The sequence below is a fragment of the Euprymna scolopes genome, chromosome 1 (assembly GCF_053919585.1).
Source record: "Euprymna scolopes isolate OS-2025 chromosome 1, ASM5391958v1, whole genome shotgun sequence".
Taxonomy (NCBI): Eukaryota; Metazoa; Mollusca; class Cephalopoda; order Sepiida; family Sepiolidae; genus Euprymna; species Euprymna scolopes.
Genome location: NC_136482.1, coordinates 177,549,474 through 177,568,770, shown reverse-complemented (window position 1 = coordinate 177,568,770; position 19,297 = coordinate 177,549,474). Strand labels below are relative to the sequence as shown.

Here is a 19,297-nt window from a genome sequence, read left to right as displayed (position 1 = left end):
AACTGAACCTCTTTATTTAATCCATAGAAGTAGATTACTCTCATTTTACAGCTATGACCAAGTAGAGAAATCTTAATTATATTCGTAGTATCACCTGTACTGTCGATTGAACTTTCAATCTCCAGAAGACTATCACTTGGAACTAATTGTACTTAGCACTTTATCCGTGGCACCATGGCTTCATGTGAATAATATAGATTATGCATCTCTCTGGAACCTTTTAATTTGATGGGAACGGCTAAGTGGTAAACAACATGGACTGAAAGCCTAGATGCATGTGACTGGGGGTCACTTGTGAATTTAATATTCCCTTGATACAACCTGCCTAGGGTTAATGTCATTAGTATACAAAAACCTGTATGTTCCAAGTTCAAATGCAGTTCATTCCACAAAAACACTTTCATCAAACCAACACTTGATCTTATGTCTAACTTTCTAAAAAGGAAGTAAATATAATAATACAAATTATCAATCTGTTATGCAAAAAAAAAAAAAAATGTTAGAACTCCTTCTCACCAACTCCACAATTTGGATCAACTCTTAACTCAATTCACAACACTAACTCTCAAAGTTTATGCTCTTTCTCAACTATCAAAAACTCAGCTCCCTGTCCTCTCTAATTCGTCTGTCTTATAGACGCTATTCCTCTCATGCAAATTAATGCCATATGTACATAACGAATCCGTCTACAAACTCAAGATTTTCTTTTCTTTTTCCTTCCCTAATCCCGTCATCTGATAGTTGAAACAGACATGCTGCTGCTTGTGTGCATAGTTTCTTCTATTACAGCATTTTATTTTCGTTTATGTTTTAGATCATAGAATGGTCGCCTAAAAAAAAAGTTCAGAAACATAATTCTAACTAATTGTAATCGTTCAAAAATGTACCATTCCTCTTTTTTCCGACGTTAAATTTTATTTAATCAATTCGTTTCACATGTTCATAAATATCCGTTGGTTTTGAACACTAAAAAGTTTTGATTCCAGTTTATTAATAATTTTCATTTTATTTTAACACTTTTCATCTTCCAGATCTGGCAGTATGAAAAGTGCTGCAATAAGCACTTACTTATTGGAGAAAACTCGAGTGACGCATCAAGGTGTCGGAGAATGCAATTTCCATATTTTCTACCAGGTAGGTTTTATCTTTATTTTCTTGTAAACTAGCAGGGAGACCCAACGTTACCCAGGATTGAAAGAAGATCAATGAATGTTCCACACTTCCAATATGTTTGTCATCGAAATCAGTAAAATTGCCCATTCGTCAACCAAATCGATTGATTGCCTGCTCTAGTCGGGAACCCACTGTGGTGCACCAGAAGGAGCTCACATGCCCACCCACCCCCTCGTAGAGAATTAGTCCACAATACATTGTAGTCTACGTTGCACTGTAGAGAACCTAGTGTTGATTTTATAAAAATTATTTTTATACATAACAGCTTGAGTTAAAGTTTAAAAAGCAAAATTCAAGTATCATAGTTCAATTGTGCTCTAACAGAAAGGTGCATTTCATATGTGCCCCCCCCCTCTGTTATATCAAAGAATCTACTGTTGATTTTATATATTGCCCCTTATGCTTGTGTCGTGATAAAACTTCTCAAATGCATTTGTGATGTTAGGCTGTATAAGGATGTTAACTTTGGTCAAAATTGAACTATTCCTTCTTTAATCGGATTCTTTCGATTATCAACTTTTGATAACATGTGTTTTGTAAAGAAAGTTCAATAAATAGTCACCAGGCTTAGAAATGTGGATATCAATGTGATTATAGTGCCTATAAGTAATATACATGTGTTTTGGCAGCATGGCATTTTGTGTGTGTGTGTGTGTGTGTGTGTGTGTGTGTGTGTGTGTGTTTTGGCTTACATTTTTTTTATGTATATACGGGTCACTACTTATCAAGGCCTGGAAGCCACTCGAGGACAAGGGTTATTGAGTGTACAGTAGTGAATGGGATAATTTCATAGTAATCATTAGCTTCTTTCTTAGAACTGCACGCCTGGCGGAATTCTGTTGCATTTTCCTGCTTTCCAGTTGACTACAATATGGTCATCTTCAAGTCCAACGTGAACAAGTTCTTAATGAGTCGTCCCCTTAAGTAATCCAATTTACCAAATTTCCACTACTAACGATTATTCCGACATTTTCCCCATTGACTACTGTACACTCATTAATCCTTATCCTTGAGTGGCTTCCGGCTTGTCCAGAATTCCCCTTATATTCTATTTTAAAATTCGTATGATAGAATATAGGGGAAATTCTGGACAAGAATATATTTTTCATTTAACCTTTTAATTGAATGCATCCTTATTTGTTTTAATGACTTTTTTTCTTTTTTTTATTTTGTTAAAGATGCTGCAAGGTTTAAAAGAAGAAAACAATAACAGTCGTTTTCAGAATTTGTGTATTAATGAAAATTCCAAATTCAGAATTCTTCCAAGCCATTCAGGTATTGAATTCTTTTTCCTTTTACTCATTTTTTTTTTTTTTTTGTTTTATCATAAAAATGTTCTCGCATGTTTAAGAAATGACATTTATGATGAAATTTTCTTTCTGTTTGCTAAAATATTTGAAAATAACTTGTCTGAGTGAATGTTGTCGACTTCTATGATATCAAATGTTATTATGAAAAGATGTACAGAATGTTAGAATGGTATGTGCATGAGTTCGTGAGGCAGTTACAAAGAAAGATATGACGGTGTATGTATTTCCCAGTATTGAGTGGGGCCGGTGGGAGGTGTTTTGTAAAAGAGGGAAAAATACAAACTACTTCCTCTGTAGGTCTTGACGATAGTGGTAATGGCGCTCCTAGGATGAAATGTAGGTTTTTAATATAACAAATAAATATGTATGTAATGGTATTCTACAGTTACGTAAGATGGTGGATAATATCTTAGACATATTAAATTTGTATGTAACATCTGTTATTGCAAACCTATGTTAATGGTGTTCAGAGGGGAATTTCTGCAACCAAAATCTATATATTTATAAAAGTGAAAATCTGTGTGTGTCTGTCTGTGTGTGTACACTTCCCTACCAAATAACTCTGTCAATTTTCAGTCTGCAGACTCGAGATTTGACATAAGAGGGTATTGAGATTTGAGAAAATCTTTTTAATCAGGTTTCAGACAGAAATTTGGCTGTTAAGGGATCAAAGTTCAACGATTTGACTTTTGAGAACTCTACCAAACTCCTCCACCAGTTTTGGGTCTAAACACTTGACATTTTAGATATAGGTTACTGGGACATGGATCTAACTTTATAATTTGATTTGAGCGCAAAACAATAAATGTTAAGGGGTCATAATTTGGATCAAAGTTTTTAAAAAATTGACCTCTGCAGTTAATTGTTGATCTAAACATTTGAAATTTTACATAAAGTGCATTCAGACATAGAGCAAACTTTTTAATCATTTTTTTTGCTGAAAATTTGGCTTCCAAGTGGTCAAAGTTCAAAAGATTTAACCTTTGCGGTCTCTAGCAAACTATTAAGCCATTTTGTGTCTAAACATTTGAAATTTTACATAAAGTGTATTCAGACATGCAGCAAGCTTCTTAATCAGTTTTTAGGCGAAAATTTGGTTGGCAAGAGGTCAAAGTTTACAGAGTTGACCTTTGCAGACTCTACCAAACTCCTCCACGAATTTTGGGTCTAAACACTTGAAATTTTAGATGTAGCTTACTTGGACATGGGTCAAACATTTTAATTTAATTTGAGCCCAAAACAATAAATATTAAGGGGTCAAATTTGGGGTCAAAGTTAACAAAATATTTGACATCTGCGGTCTCTACCAACTTTTCTCAATGGTAGTTAAGGAAGCCTATTATATAAAAAGGCATTACCGTACATATTCACACTTTTTAATATATACATATGCACATAAAGTTATGAACAGTACATAGGGCCCAAGCAAAGCTGGGCGGAACTGCTAAGTATTATATGTAAGATTCATTTAATTACTATATATTTTAACTAACAAGTCTTGATTTATAACTTATAACTATAAGAAAAATATGCAAAAGATAAAGCTAAAACAAAATGTTTTTTAAAAAGAAAAGCATTCATGGAATTTTCACTTGGTTCCCTGGTCTATATAAATTTTGTTATTTTTTTACAGTTTGAAGCTCATTAAAATCAGTGATTAAAAAAAAAAAAAAAAGTATTTCATATTCGTACATGCTTTAGATAACAAAAGAAAGACAAATACTTATGACCAATATTATCAGATCAGAAGCAATGCATACTATCCAAGTTTCAAATTCAATAAAAATTGCTTTAATGATCTGCATGTTTTGTTTTATTATTTTTTTTTTTTATATATATATTTATTTTCTGAGGCAAATAATATTCGTATACACATGCGAAAAAAACATTTTAATTTTCAAGTTTTTAATTTTATGCATTTTTTTAATACTTCCACTTTCAGTCTTTTTCATTCATTCATTTTTTTTTTTTTTTGCAAGAGAGTCTCTACTTATCAAGGCTCAAAGGCCACTTGAGGATAAGTGTTAATTAGTGTCCAGTGGTCATCAAGACAATGGCATAGTAATCGTTAGTGATGGAAATTGATTATAGTTTGATTATTTAAGGAAACAGCTCAACAAAAACTTGTTTACATTGGACTTCAAGATGACCATGTTGTAGCCAGTGGAACAGAGTTCCACGGGCGAGCAGTTCTAGGAAAGAAGCTTTATTCATGGAATCTGCGTTTAGATTTAGGCACAGATGGAGAGTGGAGGAAATTGTTGGTAGCAGTTGTCTAGTCGAGTGTTTTTTTGTGAAAGTTTGGCAAGAGAGAATCATAGGTTAGAGCTCAGATGAGCACTTGCCATGAAACTAATGATAGTACGGAGACAGACTCGCAACACCTCTTCTGTAGAAAAGAGGTTGCAGGGAAGAGAAAAAGACATCACTTATTATTCTACTATTCACTACTATTTTGAATGAAGTAGATGATTCTGTTGTTGGTATTCATTTCTCCAATATCTTTCTAGTTAGAATTCTTTCTAGAAAGATGTCAGATTATTACAGGAGGGATCACGTAAAGGTTGCTAACATCCTAATTGAAAGAGTTTCTGTGGAATTAACTTGATTTGAACCTGGTGTACAACTTGTCAGACCATGTCGTTGACCACCGTTGAAAAACATTGACTATATTTCCATTCTTGGGATGGGGGCCGAATAATTGATTATGGACAATTTTGAATGTTCATATTTGTAGAAACGGCATAGAGTGCTTCTTTGAATCTTCGTTGAAATCTTTTTTTTTTTTTTTGTCATTTCAAAGTTCTTCAGCATCTGCAGGTGGATGGCAAAAAAGGTTAGAAAAAAAAATTGTATAGGTGCAGTGGATTGGACTACAAGATAACATCAGAGAGAAAAATACATAATCAAGAGTCCATCACTGACGATGACATCATACCACCCTACTTTTTCACTGTAGATCTCAGACTGAACACTACATCTAAATTCTGAGGAAAGTAATAAAACCCTGAATCAATTACATAACTGCATAAGGCTGTACATGTGGCATCAAGACTCGGCAGCTTACCATATCATGAAGAAGGCACAGACATCTGCTATTTGACCTTCCAACTTGCCTGATTGCAACCTCATCAAATTCTTATATGAGACGTAGTGGAACAAGATACAACAGATCAAGCTACAACACAAAGGACAAGCTGAAGACTAGGATCACCAGATTCTTTTAGGGTTTAAGTCAGGAAACAGTGATGAAGTCTTTTATGAAAGGGGAGATTATCAAGTGAAATCAACAATAAATTAGTGATGGGAATTGTAGGAATTGTGTTAGGATTATTCAATGAATATTTATTGTTTCTTATGAGGGCTGCTATTTCCGATCTTATATGGTCTAGGTTAGCCTCACTGAAATAATTTTTGCTGTTATACTTTTGGCAGGTTATTTTTGGGGGTGGAACATTTTTCTTGCTTGGACAGAGGTGGAAAAATATTTCCCTCCAGGTCTCTGTCCTCTGTTTTTGTTTGGCTATATACATATGTGTGTCCAGAGATAAATAGAAAAGCAAGATGGAAACGAAATGATCAAAGCAGCTTACAATAATTTATCTTTATTTTTCAAAAGATTTCCACCAAAAAAGACTGAAAAAAATGTTATCTCGCGACCCCTAAAGTTTCGCAACAGTGCAAACATATAACTAATCATGAGCCTTGAAGTTTCGAAACAGACAGTGCCTATGTATGTGACGGAATAAGATTGGTTGGTTGTTTTTGTTTTACGGCATATCAACCCTTTTCAGGTTATTTAATGCCGAATCCAAAGATTTTGAAGAAAAATTTTTAATAGAATATATTTGTTGTTTTCAAATCAGTTTCTATTTAACCCATAGTTGGGACCCTAACAGGTACTACTACTCCGGGTCAGAGTGGACCTGGGAGCAATGGCAATTAAAGGGTGGCTCCACACTCCCCAAAGCCCGCAAGCTGAGGCCTCACCACTGGATATAGTTTAAGGTCATATCCAGGACCGACAGAATAAGAAAACTCATTAAGATAAATAAAGATTACCTTTAAAGTAGTTAATAAAATTCTTATATTAAATGTGTTATGAAAAGTTCTATGACGTTTTTATCATAAATTTTGGACAACATTAATCTCACTTCAAACAAACAGTTCAACTTAAAAATATAAGAGAATCGTAATGAAAGAATCATAAATCTAAGGTATTTTTTTAACGATGCAATTCTGATTCCGATTCCCCCCAAAATACACGATTCTTACGATTAACGATTCTGATTAATCGTCCCACCACTAGTATCTAATAGTAATGATGATATGTTTTAAAAACGTGTTTTTGTTTCTTCAGGGAGAAAAGCTGCATTAGACCACAAGAAATTACAGGACACTTTGCAAGCTTTAGAAGAAGTTGGAGTCAGTGAAAATCAGACGCAAGATATATTCCAAGTAGGTTCATTTTCTTTCAAACATTTCTGTTATTTTTAGATGAGGGGTATTATCATTACCAGCATTTTCAAATATAGACATACACCCTAGTGGTGTGTGTGTGTGTGTGTGTGTGTGTTATGGTCAGAGGATGAATGTGTGGGCTAATTGTAGGAAGTATGAAGTGTATCTTTCTCTGCTCATAAATGGGGAATGGGATTTTTAAATTTTAATTTATTTATACTAATATCATTAGTAGTAGCTGTAGTATTATTAGTATTATGATTCATATTAAAAAAAACAAAAAAAAACAAGATGGCTACATACATATCTGTTCTGTTTATTAATACAAACATGAAGAAGTGTTTCTTTTTAAAATGGGATGAAATAATTTTTCTAAAGGTTTTCGTCCATAGCTGAAATAATTCTCTCTCTCTCTCTCTCTCTCTCTCTCTCTCTCTCTCTCTCAAATATTTATAAATATACAAGATGATATACAACCCACCAACTAATTTCCTCTTCTTGTAGATCCTGCTTGGTATTTTGTATTTATGCAATGTTGAATTTACAAAAGGTTTTGATGAGGAATCTGCAGCCATTAAAAACAGTACAGGTATGAAATTTTCTCTTTCTCAAAATGCAGAGATGTAAATCTTTTTATTTAATCAAAGCTTAAATAATTAAGCTTTGATTAGATTTATGTGCTCAATCTAAATAATTGTTTAGTTTCTGAAAAAAAACATTATGGATAAAAAAAATATGAAATGCAACGTCATATATACAAGGTGTCCACAAAGTCTGGCTACATTATGCAGCCAGACTTTGTGGGTGGGCACGTGTAGATTATGCAGCCAGACTTTGTGGGCACCATGTAGATTATGCAGCCAGACTTTGTGGGCACTGTGTAGATTATGCAGCCAGACTTTGTGGGTGGGCACCGTGTAGATTATGCAGCCAGACTTTGTGGGTGGGCACCGTGTAGATTATGCAGCCAGACTTTGTGGGCACTGTGTAGATTATGCAGCCAGACTTTGTGGGCACCGTGTAGATTATGTAGCCAGACTTTGGGCACCATGAAGATTATGCAGCCAGACTTTGTGGACACCCTGTATATACTGTTAATTCGTTAGATTTTCTTGTCAATCAATAACAAATATGAGAGATCAATTAAGTCATTTTTGATGATCTGTAGAAACTATAGTAAAATATTAAATCTAAGTATAGTTTATCATCATTTATTATCTAAATGAATAAATACAAAAGTTGGGCTCATTTCTCAAACTAAATCAAACAGTTAATTCAAGTTTACACAATAGAAGCTCTGTATTTGATATGTATACGTTAACTCGCTAGTAAAGTTAACTAATTTGAATATTGGTGTGTAAAAGGATAGTCCATTAATTAACTATTAGTGTTGGAAAAATTAATCAGGATCAGAAAAATCAGAATTTGGGTGGGGGGGGGGTATCAGAATCGGAAAAATTTGTGCCTATTTTCCAATGCCAAAAACAATTCCTTTAATTATCTTTTTCCATTTGATTTTGTTTAAAACAAAATCTTCCACTTCTTTTTGATAATACAAAAATAAATATTTATTTTAAACTACCAGTAAAACTAAAATCTATACATCATCACCCACAAATGTATTTTTACGTTTGAGAAAATATCTGCGCATATGTACATATGTTTTTATCGGTAACCAGGAAAAAAAATAACAACTCTACAGTTAAATATTTAGATAGTTATAAAGAATCAGAATCAGTAATTTAGTACGGAATCGGTAAAAATATTGGAATCGTCTCATCACTATTAACTATTCTTCTTTTTTTTTTTTTTTTTTTTTTTTTTTTTAATTAAAAAAATTGCTTGGATTTTAACGTAACAAATAGTTTTGTTTAGGAATAAAGTCAATATTGTCTAGCAATGCCGATAATGAGCAGTCTGCCTTTTTTAGTTATGATAGCAGGACACTTGTTTATGCACCATTATTGTATTGCGAAACATGAATCCTTACAGCAAAATTAGAGAAGAGGATTCTGGGCTCAGAAATGAGATGCTTCAGAAGACTGCTTGGCATCTCTTACAAAGACCACATAACCAACGAGGAAGTCAAAAACAGAATAAGGCAAACCATTGGTCCTTATGAAGATCTTCTCACCACAATCAGGAGGCACAAACTAAAATTGTTCGGCCATGTAACAAGAGGAGAGAGGCTTACCAAGACAGTGCTCCAGGGAACAGTCAGAGGAGGAAAAAAAAAGGAAAGTAGAAGAGATGGGATGGCAACATAACAGAATGGACAGGATTGGAACTGAGCAAGGCTGTCAAATGTACAAAGGATAGGGAAGGATAGAGAGGACTGATTGATAGGTCATCTGTAACGCCCAACGCTATGGTGAAGGTGAAGGATTGTATTGCCTTCGGCTTATTTTTTGGGGGAGGAACTAATATGATTTTCAAAAAACTGATATGATTTTCAAAACGTTGCGATCCATTTCTACGCTTGTCGTTGGGCAGGCAAATTGATTTTTTTCTTTTTTTTATGGTCATGTTTAAAAGATAAATTTTTAGCAAAGTTACTAACGATATTAATGTTTATCTGTATGACTAAATGTGAAAGTGTTTGTTTCATGCTTACAACAATGAAATGCTTATTATTTAAAGCTTTGTTTCAAGTGATTTAAGAAAAAAACTTTGTAAAATGATAATGAGCAGACAAAGTATCTAATATGTGTATATATACACATACTATTATGTGTGTGTGTGTGTATATATATATATATATATATATATATATATATATATATATATATATACACATACACACACACACATTTTTAGTTCAACAAGGCATATTGCCACTTGGGCATAAAAGGCTACTATTTGGACCATGTTTAGTGTTTAGGGGAGATGAGCAAGATGCTGGTTTACATTACATCTAACCTTTGGCATATTAGTACATTCAGGGAAGCAGGTAACATGGAGGGAATTCCAAAGACTAGCAGTCTGAGGGAATAAGCTATTAAGAGTAGAAGGCTTTCTGGCATCTACGGACAATAACAGTAAAGGAGTGGGATTTTGTTGCTATACAGGTTTGTACTTCGAGGAGGTACAAGTGCAATGACTTTATCAGAGCACATTCCATTCAAATACTTGTAAAACAGGCACATGGATGCATAAACAAAATTACCATTTGTCACTACAATAAATTTACTGTTTTAATCTAAAAAGATTTCATCAGGTGACAGACCTTTCTTCTTACTCAAGGCCAGTCTTTTAATTAATTCCTGGGCAACGTCATGTCTTCCTGCTAGTATGAAAATAATAATCGATTTGTTGCCTCAGTCAAAAATAATACGGGTCACAAATCACTGGATATTTTCTCTCCTTTCTTCAACTCATTAAATCAGCAATTTCGAACATTAAATATTCTTACTTATTTTATTTTTATGGAAACCACCTCAGAAAAGATGTGAAACCACTTGATGTAAGAAACTAAAAAAAAATGCTACTTCAAGATCAAAAACTTGTCAATGATAAGTGTTAGATGAAATAGATTCTGATCCAGAAAATAGCAATTCTTCCCGCTTTGTCAGAAACATCGCTCATGGAATGTGAGGACTAAAGGACAAAATAAGGGAAGCGAGAGTTACACGGCTGCCGAAAATAGACCCAAGACCCACTTTCTATTCTTCTTAAATTATAACATGGGGTCAAGTTAGTAAGAAGCCGTTAAGACTCAAACCAGAAATAAATGTCCGATCATATTTTCTCCATTCTTCCATCTTTGTAATTTCCATTTTTTTCCGCTGAAAGAGCCAGTGCGTTCTTCTAATCAATCCGTTTTAAAATATATATTGATGTTATTGCTGTGCAATAATCAGTTGTTCTGTTTCTCATAGGTTGTGAGTTTGATCCTCATTAGTAACCTGTGATTTTAAGATTTCTTTAATTTTCAAACTACACGACAGGGGAGATGAATCCTTTTTATGATGGGGATGAGGTATGTTGGAGTCATTTCCATTGGTCAATCCAAGTTCAAGATCATCACATCTGCTATAGTAGTTAAGCAAGATTCAATAATTAACAATAGTTATAAAATGTTTAGTTAATAGTATCACTAGATAAATACAAGAAAACTAATAAGTTCTTATCCAGAATTCCCTCTATATTAAAAAAAACAAAAATAAAGAAAAATCTGTATGATGTACGCACCTGATAAAATGAAAATATCATATTCCAAAAATCATGCAAATTGATGAATTAGTTTTAAATAAGAAAATAAAATTTTATAAGTAACAGAATAGCAGCTGCCTTGTCTGGCATTTTGAAAACAATTTAAATAAAAACAAAGAGTGATAAGTAAATAACTCAAATTTGTGAGTTTTATGTTGTAATACTTACGAATTCCCATTAATCACTTAAAAATGATTTTCTTTTTAAAAATAAAACTATTTGATCAATTCATATGATTTTTGAAATGTGATATTTCCGTTTCATCACAGGTACAAAAATCATAGATTTTTCTTTATTTTTGTTTTTTAATATAGGGAGAATTCTGGACAAGAACTAATATATTATGAAATACAAACATTCACATGTATACTACTAAATAAGAGGAGTTGAACATTTCTACATCCTAAATGTTAAAAAGAATTATCCATTTGCTTAACTGTCGCAAATGTTTCTTGATGACCGTTAAAAAAGGTGAACAAATAAAACGACTAATTGTTGTTCCCGTTTTTTTTTTTTCAGAAAGTATAACTGGTATGAATATGGCGTCCAAACAATTTGGTATTGACAGTAAAAGGCTCCAACAAGTTCTTTTGCATCGTTGCATCCATTCAGGACGTAAAACCCATCGGAGTATCTTTGAAAAACCTGTCCGTATGGAAGAAGCTAACAGTCGACGGGATTGTTTAGCCATGATGCTTTATTCAAAGTAAGTAGAAAATCCCCAAAATATCCACCTTAAAATCATATACTGCTCTTAATAGTATAATATATGATATATGGTATAATATATAAACTATCTTTACTCTAAATCTGTTAAGTTATGGAGGGAGGGAAGGAGGGAGGGAGGGGTAAAAGATTCAAAGCTGTGATTGGCCAAACATGGCCATGCGTTAAGTTAGGAAATGGAGATTTTGAAATAGTTAATGTTATCTATGACACCTGGGCACCTGATCTTGCCTGGTCATAAAATACACTTAATATGATATTTTAATTTTTCCAGATTTTGAATTTATTATTATAGAGACAATTCTCTGATTATTATATATTATCTTGTATGCAATATATTGTAGTGATTTCAAAAGTAAAAATATGACTTGGGTTCCATCAGTTAGAATCAAAACCAAAGCATATAACACTCTAACTTTAGTCATTATGTTTGAACTATCATCAGATAGATAAAAAAAAGAAATAATAATTCAAAATGAACCAATATATAAATGCATATGTATACAAGAGCACTTTAAGTCAACTTACAATTTTGACCTCTTAGGATCCATCTTTAACCGACATAAAAACCTAGAAAAAAACAATCTACAGAAAGTACAATCATTTGACCTGCCTCACCCTGCTCCGCAGCTTTGCATCTCAGAGAAGATACACTTTGAAAAAATGAAGAGACACACATACAGACATAGTGAGTTTTAAAAATTAGATTGCAATAGTTCAAATCTGATGGATATGCCTGGTTTTGCCAACACTTTTATGGCATATTAGCATTTTTACTGATCTTTATGATACTTGGTAAAAGAATCAAAGATAGATATATCACTTTCTCAGTTTGTCATAGTTTAATTTCTTTTTTTTTTTTTTTTCAATTTACTTTTTCTTCAATTTTTTCTTTTTACTTTTTCTTCAATTTTTTTCAATTTAAAAAAAAAATTAATTTCTTTTTTTTTTTTTTTTTTTCAATTTTTTTTTAAATTTACTTTTTCAATTTAAAGTTTTTTTTTTCAATTTCTTTTTTTTTTTCTATTTTTTTCTTTTTACTTTTTCTTCAATTTGTTTCAATTTTTAAAAAAAATTTAATTTCTTTGTTTTCCAATTTCTTTTTTTTTTATTTAATTTACTTTTTCTTCAATTTTGTTTCAATTTTTTTTTTTTTCAATTTCTTTTTTTTTTTTTTTACAATTTTCTTTTCAATGTCTTTCTTTTTTCAATTTTTGTCGATTTTTTTTTTTTGCTTAATTTAGGTTATCATAAATAAAATGTCTGGGTTATTTTTTGTTTAACATTTACATGTTTTTGAAAAGCAAAGAAAATTCACTTAAATTGTTTTTGTTTGTTTAACTTTATTTTCAGATTATTTGATTGGCTGGTAAAATTCATCAATAGTCAATTCAAAACAGAATCTTGCCAAGAAATGATTGGTATGTTACATTTTATTAATAAAAATATCTATTAATTTTCTTAAAATAATAAGGTTTGCTAGTAGTGAGACAGTTTTAACAATAACTTTACAAATTAAAACTCATTGCATTTTGTTTTCTAACTTCGATCCTTTTCTATGGCTAAACCTGTGAAACCTGGCTGATGCAAACTATTGATCTCAAAATGCTAAAAATGTTCAATTTATACTGCCTTTGCAAAATTCTGTGAGTCTGTTGACCACATTTTATCTCCAATACCCAAATTGGTACATGATGCCAGATCATCCCTCTTGACTAATCTCTTTTAAAGAAGTGACTTAACTGGTTCAGCCATGCAGTACAGGAGAGTTCATCCACCAAGCAATAGCTCCAAAGCCGACGGAGATGCCCGGGAGGCCAGCTAAAGATGTTACACACTATCAAACCTGACGTTAAACCTACATCCAGCCACAGCTTGATAGTGGTCGCTGCTGGTCCTGGAACTGGCTGCCCATCACTATTTTGGCTACTGAGAACCATTGTGTATAGTCAGCATTCATCTAGGATGCTGTGTATTCTACGAGAGGAGCTGGTTCTACCTTAACTTTTCTAATGCTCGATTAAGCCAAATGTTAATTTTTCTTTTTTTTATATGGAAAATAAATGTACATTTCTCAAAATGAAAATGAATCCACTTAATCTTTGAGTGTAAACTCACCACTTTACTCTAATAATAAAAGAGAAAGATTTAAAGAAAAGTCATTCATCGCTACTCCCTTGGTAAGGTATCCATCCATTGGTGGGAGTCACTTGAGCATGCATATTTCCTGGTACATAATTTTTACATTTCGCGATGGAGTTAGGACTGGTTTCTCACTAAAGCTGATTTGATTTTTCCTGCGTGCTGTAGTTATAATCAAAATTACAATGCTCCAGCCTGTTTACTGTACCCATGCGTGAAAAGAAAAAAAAATAGTTCCCATAGAATTTGCATAACTTTTGGGACGAAGCACACAATGAACACTCCACCATCTGTTTGCGTGAATGAACCAGCGCTCTTTTGATCTAGTGTCTATTTTAAAACTTAAAATAATTTCAATTGAGTTATTTCCCTTTGAACATATACAGCGAATCTGTGAAATAATTCATTTCACCTGTCTATAGATGACTCTTCAGGATTATCATGAGAATGAAAAAGTTATGGTTCAAAACTTTAACTATAAAAATACTTGCTGATGTTAGAAGTGATGTAATGATTTAAATTTGTACTACTCGACATGGTTCAACTTTCTAAACAGATCAATTCTGTTAAAATTGGTTTCCCTTATTTTTTTTTTTTAATCAACTACTTACAGGATAAACCATGAGAAGGTTGTCAACATTCATGATGAAAGTGGTGCTATGGAATTAATTGGATTCAAACTCAGCACACACAGGTTGTCAATTCACATCGGTACACAATTTACCATGGTCAAACATTCAAAACCTATATAATCAGCCTAACTTCCTATGATGCAAGATAAAAAACGTTTTGTGTTATAATTTCACGTATTCTGTCAAATCATATTGTCTCCGTAAATGATCGAATCCAATTATTTGGTGGCCCTGGATATGACCTTAAACTATATCCGAAGCCCCAGTTTGTGGGCTTTGGGGAGTGTGGAGCCACCCTTTAATTGCCATTGCTCCCAGGTACACTTTGACCTGGAGTGGTAGTACCTGTTAGGGTCCCAACTATGGATTAATTAGAAAATTTTTTCTTCAAAATCATTGGATTCGGCATTAAATAACCTGAAAAGGGTTGATATGCTGTAAAGCAAAAACAACCAACCAATTATTTGGATTTATTTCTTAAATTGAAATTTTGATTTGATTTTCACTTTAATTTAAATTCTTTATTTGTTGTTTTTCTCTTTTCTCTTCTTTTTAGGTCTCTTGGATATTTATGGATTTGAATGCTTCCAGCAAAACAGTTTGGAACAGTTGTGCATTAATTATGCAAATGAACGATTACAGCAACATTTTGTTAAACAATTCCTACAAAATTTGCAGGTGAGTTAACTTCATAGTTTTATTTAATTGATATCACTTGATCTGCTGGATAGATTACTTTGTCCAAGAATTGATTTAAAAAATTACAGATCAGGTGATTTTATCACTTTGCCTTCCAACTAGAATCAACACTTTTTTGCAGTTTTATTTGTGTGTGTGTTTTTATTACCATTTTATCTGCTTAGTTACACATGTTTCGGTTACCGAATCATATCAACGATCCAGTAACTTCATCAGACTTTAACGATTTTTTGTTAAAGTCTGATGAAGTTACTTTGTTATTGATACGATTCGGTAACCGAAACATGTGTAACTAAGCAGATAAAATGGTAATAAGATAAAAATATATATATTTGCTTTGCACTTCCTTCAGGTTTTTACTAATTACCCTTTTGTTTTTGTTTTTGCAATACGTGTTTGAATGAATTCAATTATTTATACGAAAGTGCATTTTTACCTAAATGCAAGTTGGGAATAATTTTTCCTTTTACCAATTTGGTACCCCTAAATGGGGAGCGGCATATATATTGTTTTAAAATTATATTTTAAAAACAATATATATATATATATATATATATATATATATATATATATAAAATTTTCTCTCTCCTCTTTTTCTTCCTTGATCTTTCTTATTTATTTTTATGTCTCGGAAGTAGAGTGAAAAGCATATCTTATTTTTCTTTTATTAATATTATTGGAATCTTTTCTTTTTTCCTTGTACACATTTTTGTGAATTATTCCTTGGATTTCTGCCTTTGGATTATTATGGACCATCTTCTTCCAATTACGGGATTTCCTTGGATTTTACTTGTACAAATGGAAATTCTTTTAACTTTCTTGAAGTTTTACATTTGGATTTTACCATCACTGGATTTTTTATCTTCCACCAGACTATCCATTCATGTGTAATCACCTTTTTCTTCACCATATTCCCTCTGCTTCACTTTTTTTGTTTTCAAGTAAGATCTTTGACTTACTTGTTGTTTCATCAAATACTTCTGCATGCAAAATTCGATCCCGTATTTTGCTAATTCCTACCCTCTGATGAGAAGGAAAGTATTTCTTCGAAACTCCGCGGATTAAGGACTATCCATTTATCTAGTGTTTCCTTTTCAGATTAAATATGTTTTTAACTCATTTCAAAGTGTTTTTAACATATTTTATTAACTGTTTGCTCATATATTTTTAACATATTTTATTAACTGTTTGCTCATATAAGGCAACCATTCGCCCATGTATGGAGTACTGTTGTCACATCTGGGCTGGTGCATCTGCTTCTTGTCTCTCGCTCCTGGACAGGGTTCAAAGGAGAGTCGCCAACCTGATAGGTCCTGAACTGTCATCTAGGCTTCAGCCTCTGTCCCATCGACGAGATGTTGCATCCCTCTGCCTGTTCTACAAATACTTCAATGGTGAATGCTCTGACGAACTGCAAACACTTGTACCTCCCCGACGTAACTACCCCCGACAAACCCGACAAGCTACTAAGTCTCATCCCTTTACAGTAGAGATCCCTAGATGCAAGAAAGCCTTTTACTCCAATAGTTTCTTCCCCAGAACTGCGGGTCTTTGGAACTCCCTTCCGGGATTCTGCTTTCCCAACTGCAACGATATGCAGAAGTTCAAGTGTAATGTCAACAAACATCTTTCTACTCATCTCCCTTCATAATGACCCCGCTAATTAAGTCCCTGATAGTAGCCCCCTGCTTCAAAGTGGCACTGTGCCTTGTTTGGGGTGAAAATTGAATTAAAAAAAAAATATATATATATATATATATATTTTATTACTGTTTTATCTGCTTAGTTACACGTTTTGATTACCGAATTGTATCAACAATCCGCTAATTTCATCAGAAAGGATATTTTCTGTGAGATTGCCCCTATAGTAAATGTGGTATTGTGGTGATTGCAATGATTGTAGCTAATAGTAGGACAGACAAATAGAATAGACAAAGGATAACCAATGACCCTCATTGGTACTCATACTTTTGATGGCTTTTTTCCTAATTTGTTAAAAATTTTGAACTGTAATTTTTATATTTTTTGCAAATAAATGACTCAAAGTGTATTATCTGCTCTGTACTAGATCAATGAAGGAGACAGACTTCTAAACTAAGGAAATTTTAATTTTTGTCACAATCATAAATGCCCTTTTTTGAGGGAGCTAGATTTTCCTCACATTAAAAACCGATATTATGTCTAATTTTGCCGTTGTGAGGAAGCAAGTAAATTGGGATTTTATCATTTAGAAAGAGCTGGGAAAGATAGATTTTGAAATGGATATTGGATAACCCAAAACAGATTCAATTTAATCCCTTAATAACTGGCAGGTATTACCATTAAGGTCAATGTGAACCTGGGAGTAATGGTAACTATGGTATGTCTCCTTTCACTCAGAACTCCCAAATTGGGGTCTCAGCACCCAATGGGCTTTTTCATAGCAAGGATAATATTTTTCAAATTCACTTAATTTGATTCATCATTGTTATTACTCCCATAATATTTTTCATCCTTCAACTGACAATCATCTCATTAACTCTTTTAGCCACTGAACCAGACAAAACCCTACTCTTTTTTTTTTTTTTTTTTTTTTGCTTTTCCATAAACAATCGTAATCGGAAGATGACAAAGCACTAATCCAATTAGGGGAGACAGGTTGAATTGTAAATTGACTAAGTTGCAAATTCACAATTGTTAAAGATTTTCAAACAGAGGTGAAAAAAATAGTCAACAAAAAAGTAGGTTGGATAAAAAAAAATATAGTTTGGTTTTTGACTGGTTCAAAAGTTGAATCAATACTGAAAACAACAATTTTTTTTTTTTACTTTCCCTTGTAAAAGAATTATAAAAATTGTTTTATTAATTATTTGATGAAAATAAACATGCAGTCAGTGTTTTTCTTGCTTTAAATGTCGTTTTATTAATTTTTTTTCTGGTGGAACGCCGGTTTGCTTTAATTTTGAGGCCAATTTGTTGTCATTTTTTTTTTCTCTTTTTCTTTTCTTTTTTTCTTTTCTTTTTTTCTCTTTTTTCTTTTCTTTTTCTTTTTCTCTTTCTTTCTTATTCCATTGTTTATGTAATTCTGTATTAGCAAGAGGCATTTTTGTCTGGTTCAAAAGCTGTACCAGTACCAGCTTGTTAATAAAAGCTGTGATAGCATTTTATCTCTTTTTATTTGCTTACTTGCAAAGATACCCACGCATCACACGGGACTTTTCTGCACACTTAGGTACGCGATTTATGGGCACCTTTCCAGTAAGTGGATGTTGTAAGAGGGAAGTAAATTTCAACTCGATGATTAAATCTTATCTAACACATTGTTTTTCTGAACTTCCTGTCCTGATGGAGACATAGAACATACCGTGACTGAAGCAGTCTGATGTCAGGTCTACGCCAATAGTTTTAAACGTCTGACCTTAACTTTTATTTATGCTCATTGCAAAACACACCTTCACAGGAAACATTTCTAAATAGTACAATTACAACAACGCCCCAACATCCTCCCCAGCATATTGTTTTACTGTGTACGTTTTCTGCATCGCAATTGTTTATTTTCTTTTGCATTTAAATTAAAAGATATATCAAAATTTGAATTTAACTTTAAGTATTATGCTATCTGTTCAGTGCTCATTTACCTATAAGTATGGCAAACAAACCACTTATAGTTCAATGGCTGTAATTTTTTTTTTATCAAAAATAAACAATTATAAACAGAACGATGAATTATATCGGCATAAAACTACTAAATACAGTGAAAAAAAACCCAGATAACTCAATAATAACAAATAAAAAAGTGATCCAGATGTAACTCAGTGTCGCTGAGAAAATTAAGGCGTCTGACAAAACATAAAGCTGAACAATATAGCGCGATGGTTTTTAACGCGACGCGCGTTCACGCGAGTCGAAAATTCAACGCAGCAGACGACAATTTGGAAGAGGAAGAAAAGAAAAATTAGTAAA

General features: G+C 32.7%; 1 protein-coding gene across 2 annotated transcripts in view; it reads left to right on the top strand.

Annotated features, from left to right (window-relative positions):
- The window catches only part of LOC145277788 (unconventional myosin-XIX-like), a 176,825-nt gene that overhangs the window by 35,389 nt on the left and 122,139 nt on the right, over positions 1-19,297 (top strand). For both annotated transcript variants that reach the window (XM_080129594.1, XM_080129583.1), the window contains exons 10-16: positions 1,032-1,134; positions 2,352-2,448; positions 6,844-6,941; positions 7,449-7,533; positions 11,676-11,862; positions 13,236-13,303; positions 15,213-15,334. In XM_080129594.1, the coding sequence (XP_079985720.1) occupies positions 1,032-1,134; positions 2,352-2,448; positions 6,844-6,941; positions 7,449-7,533; positions 11,676-11,862; positions 13,236-13,303; positions 15,213-15,334 (760 nt within the window). The remainder of the gene's footprint in view (positions 1-1,031; positions 1,135-2,351; positions 2,449-6,843; positions 6,942-7,448; positions 7,534-11,675; positions 11,863-13,235; positions 13,304-15,212; positions 15,335-19,297) is intronic.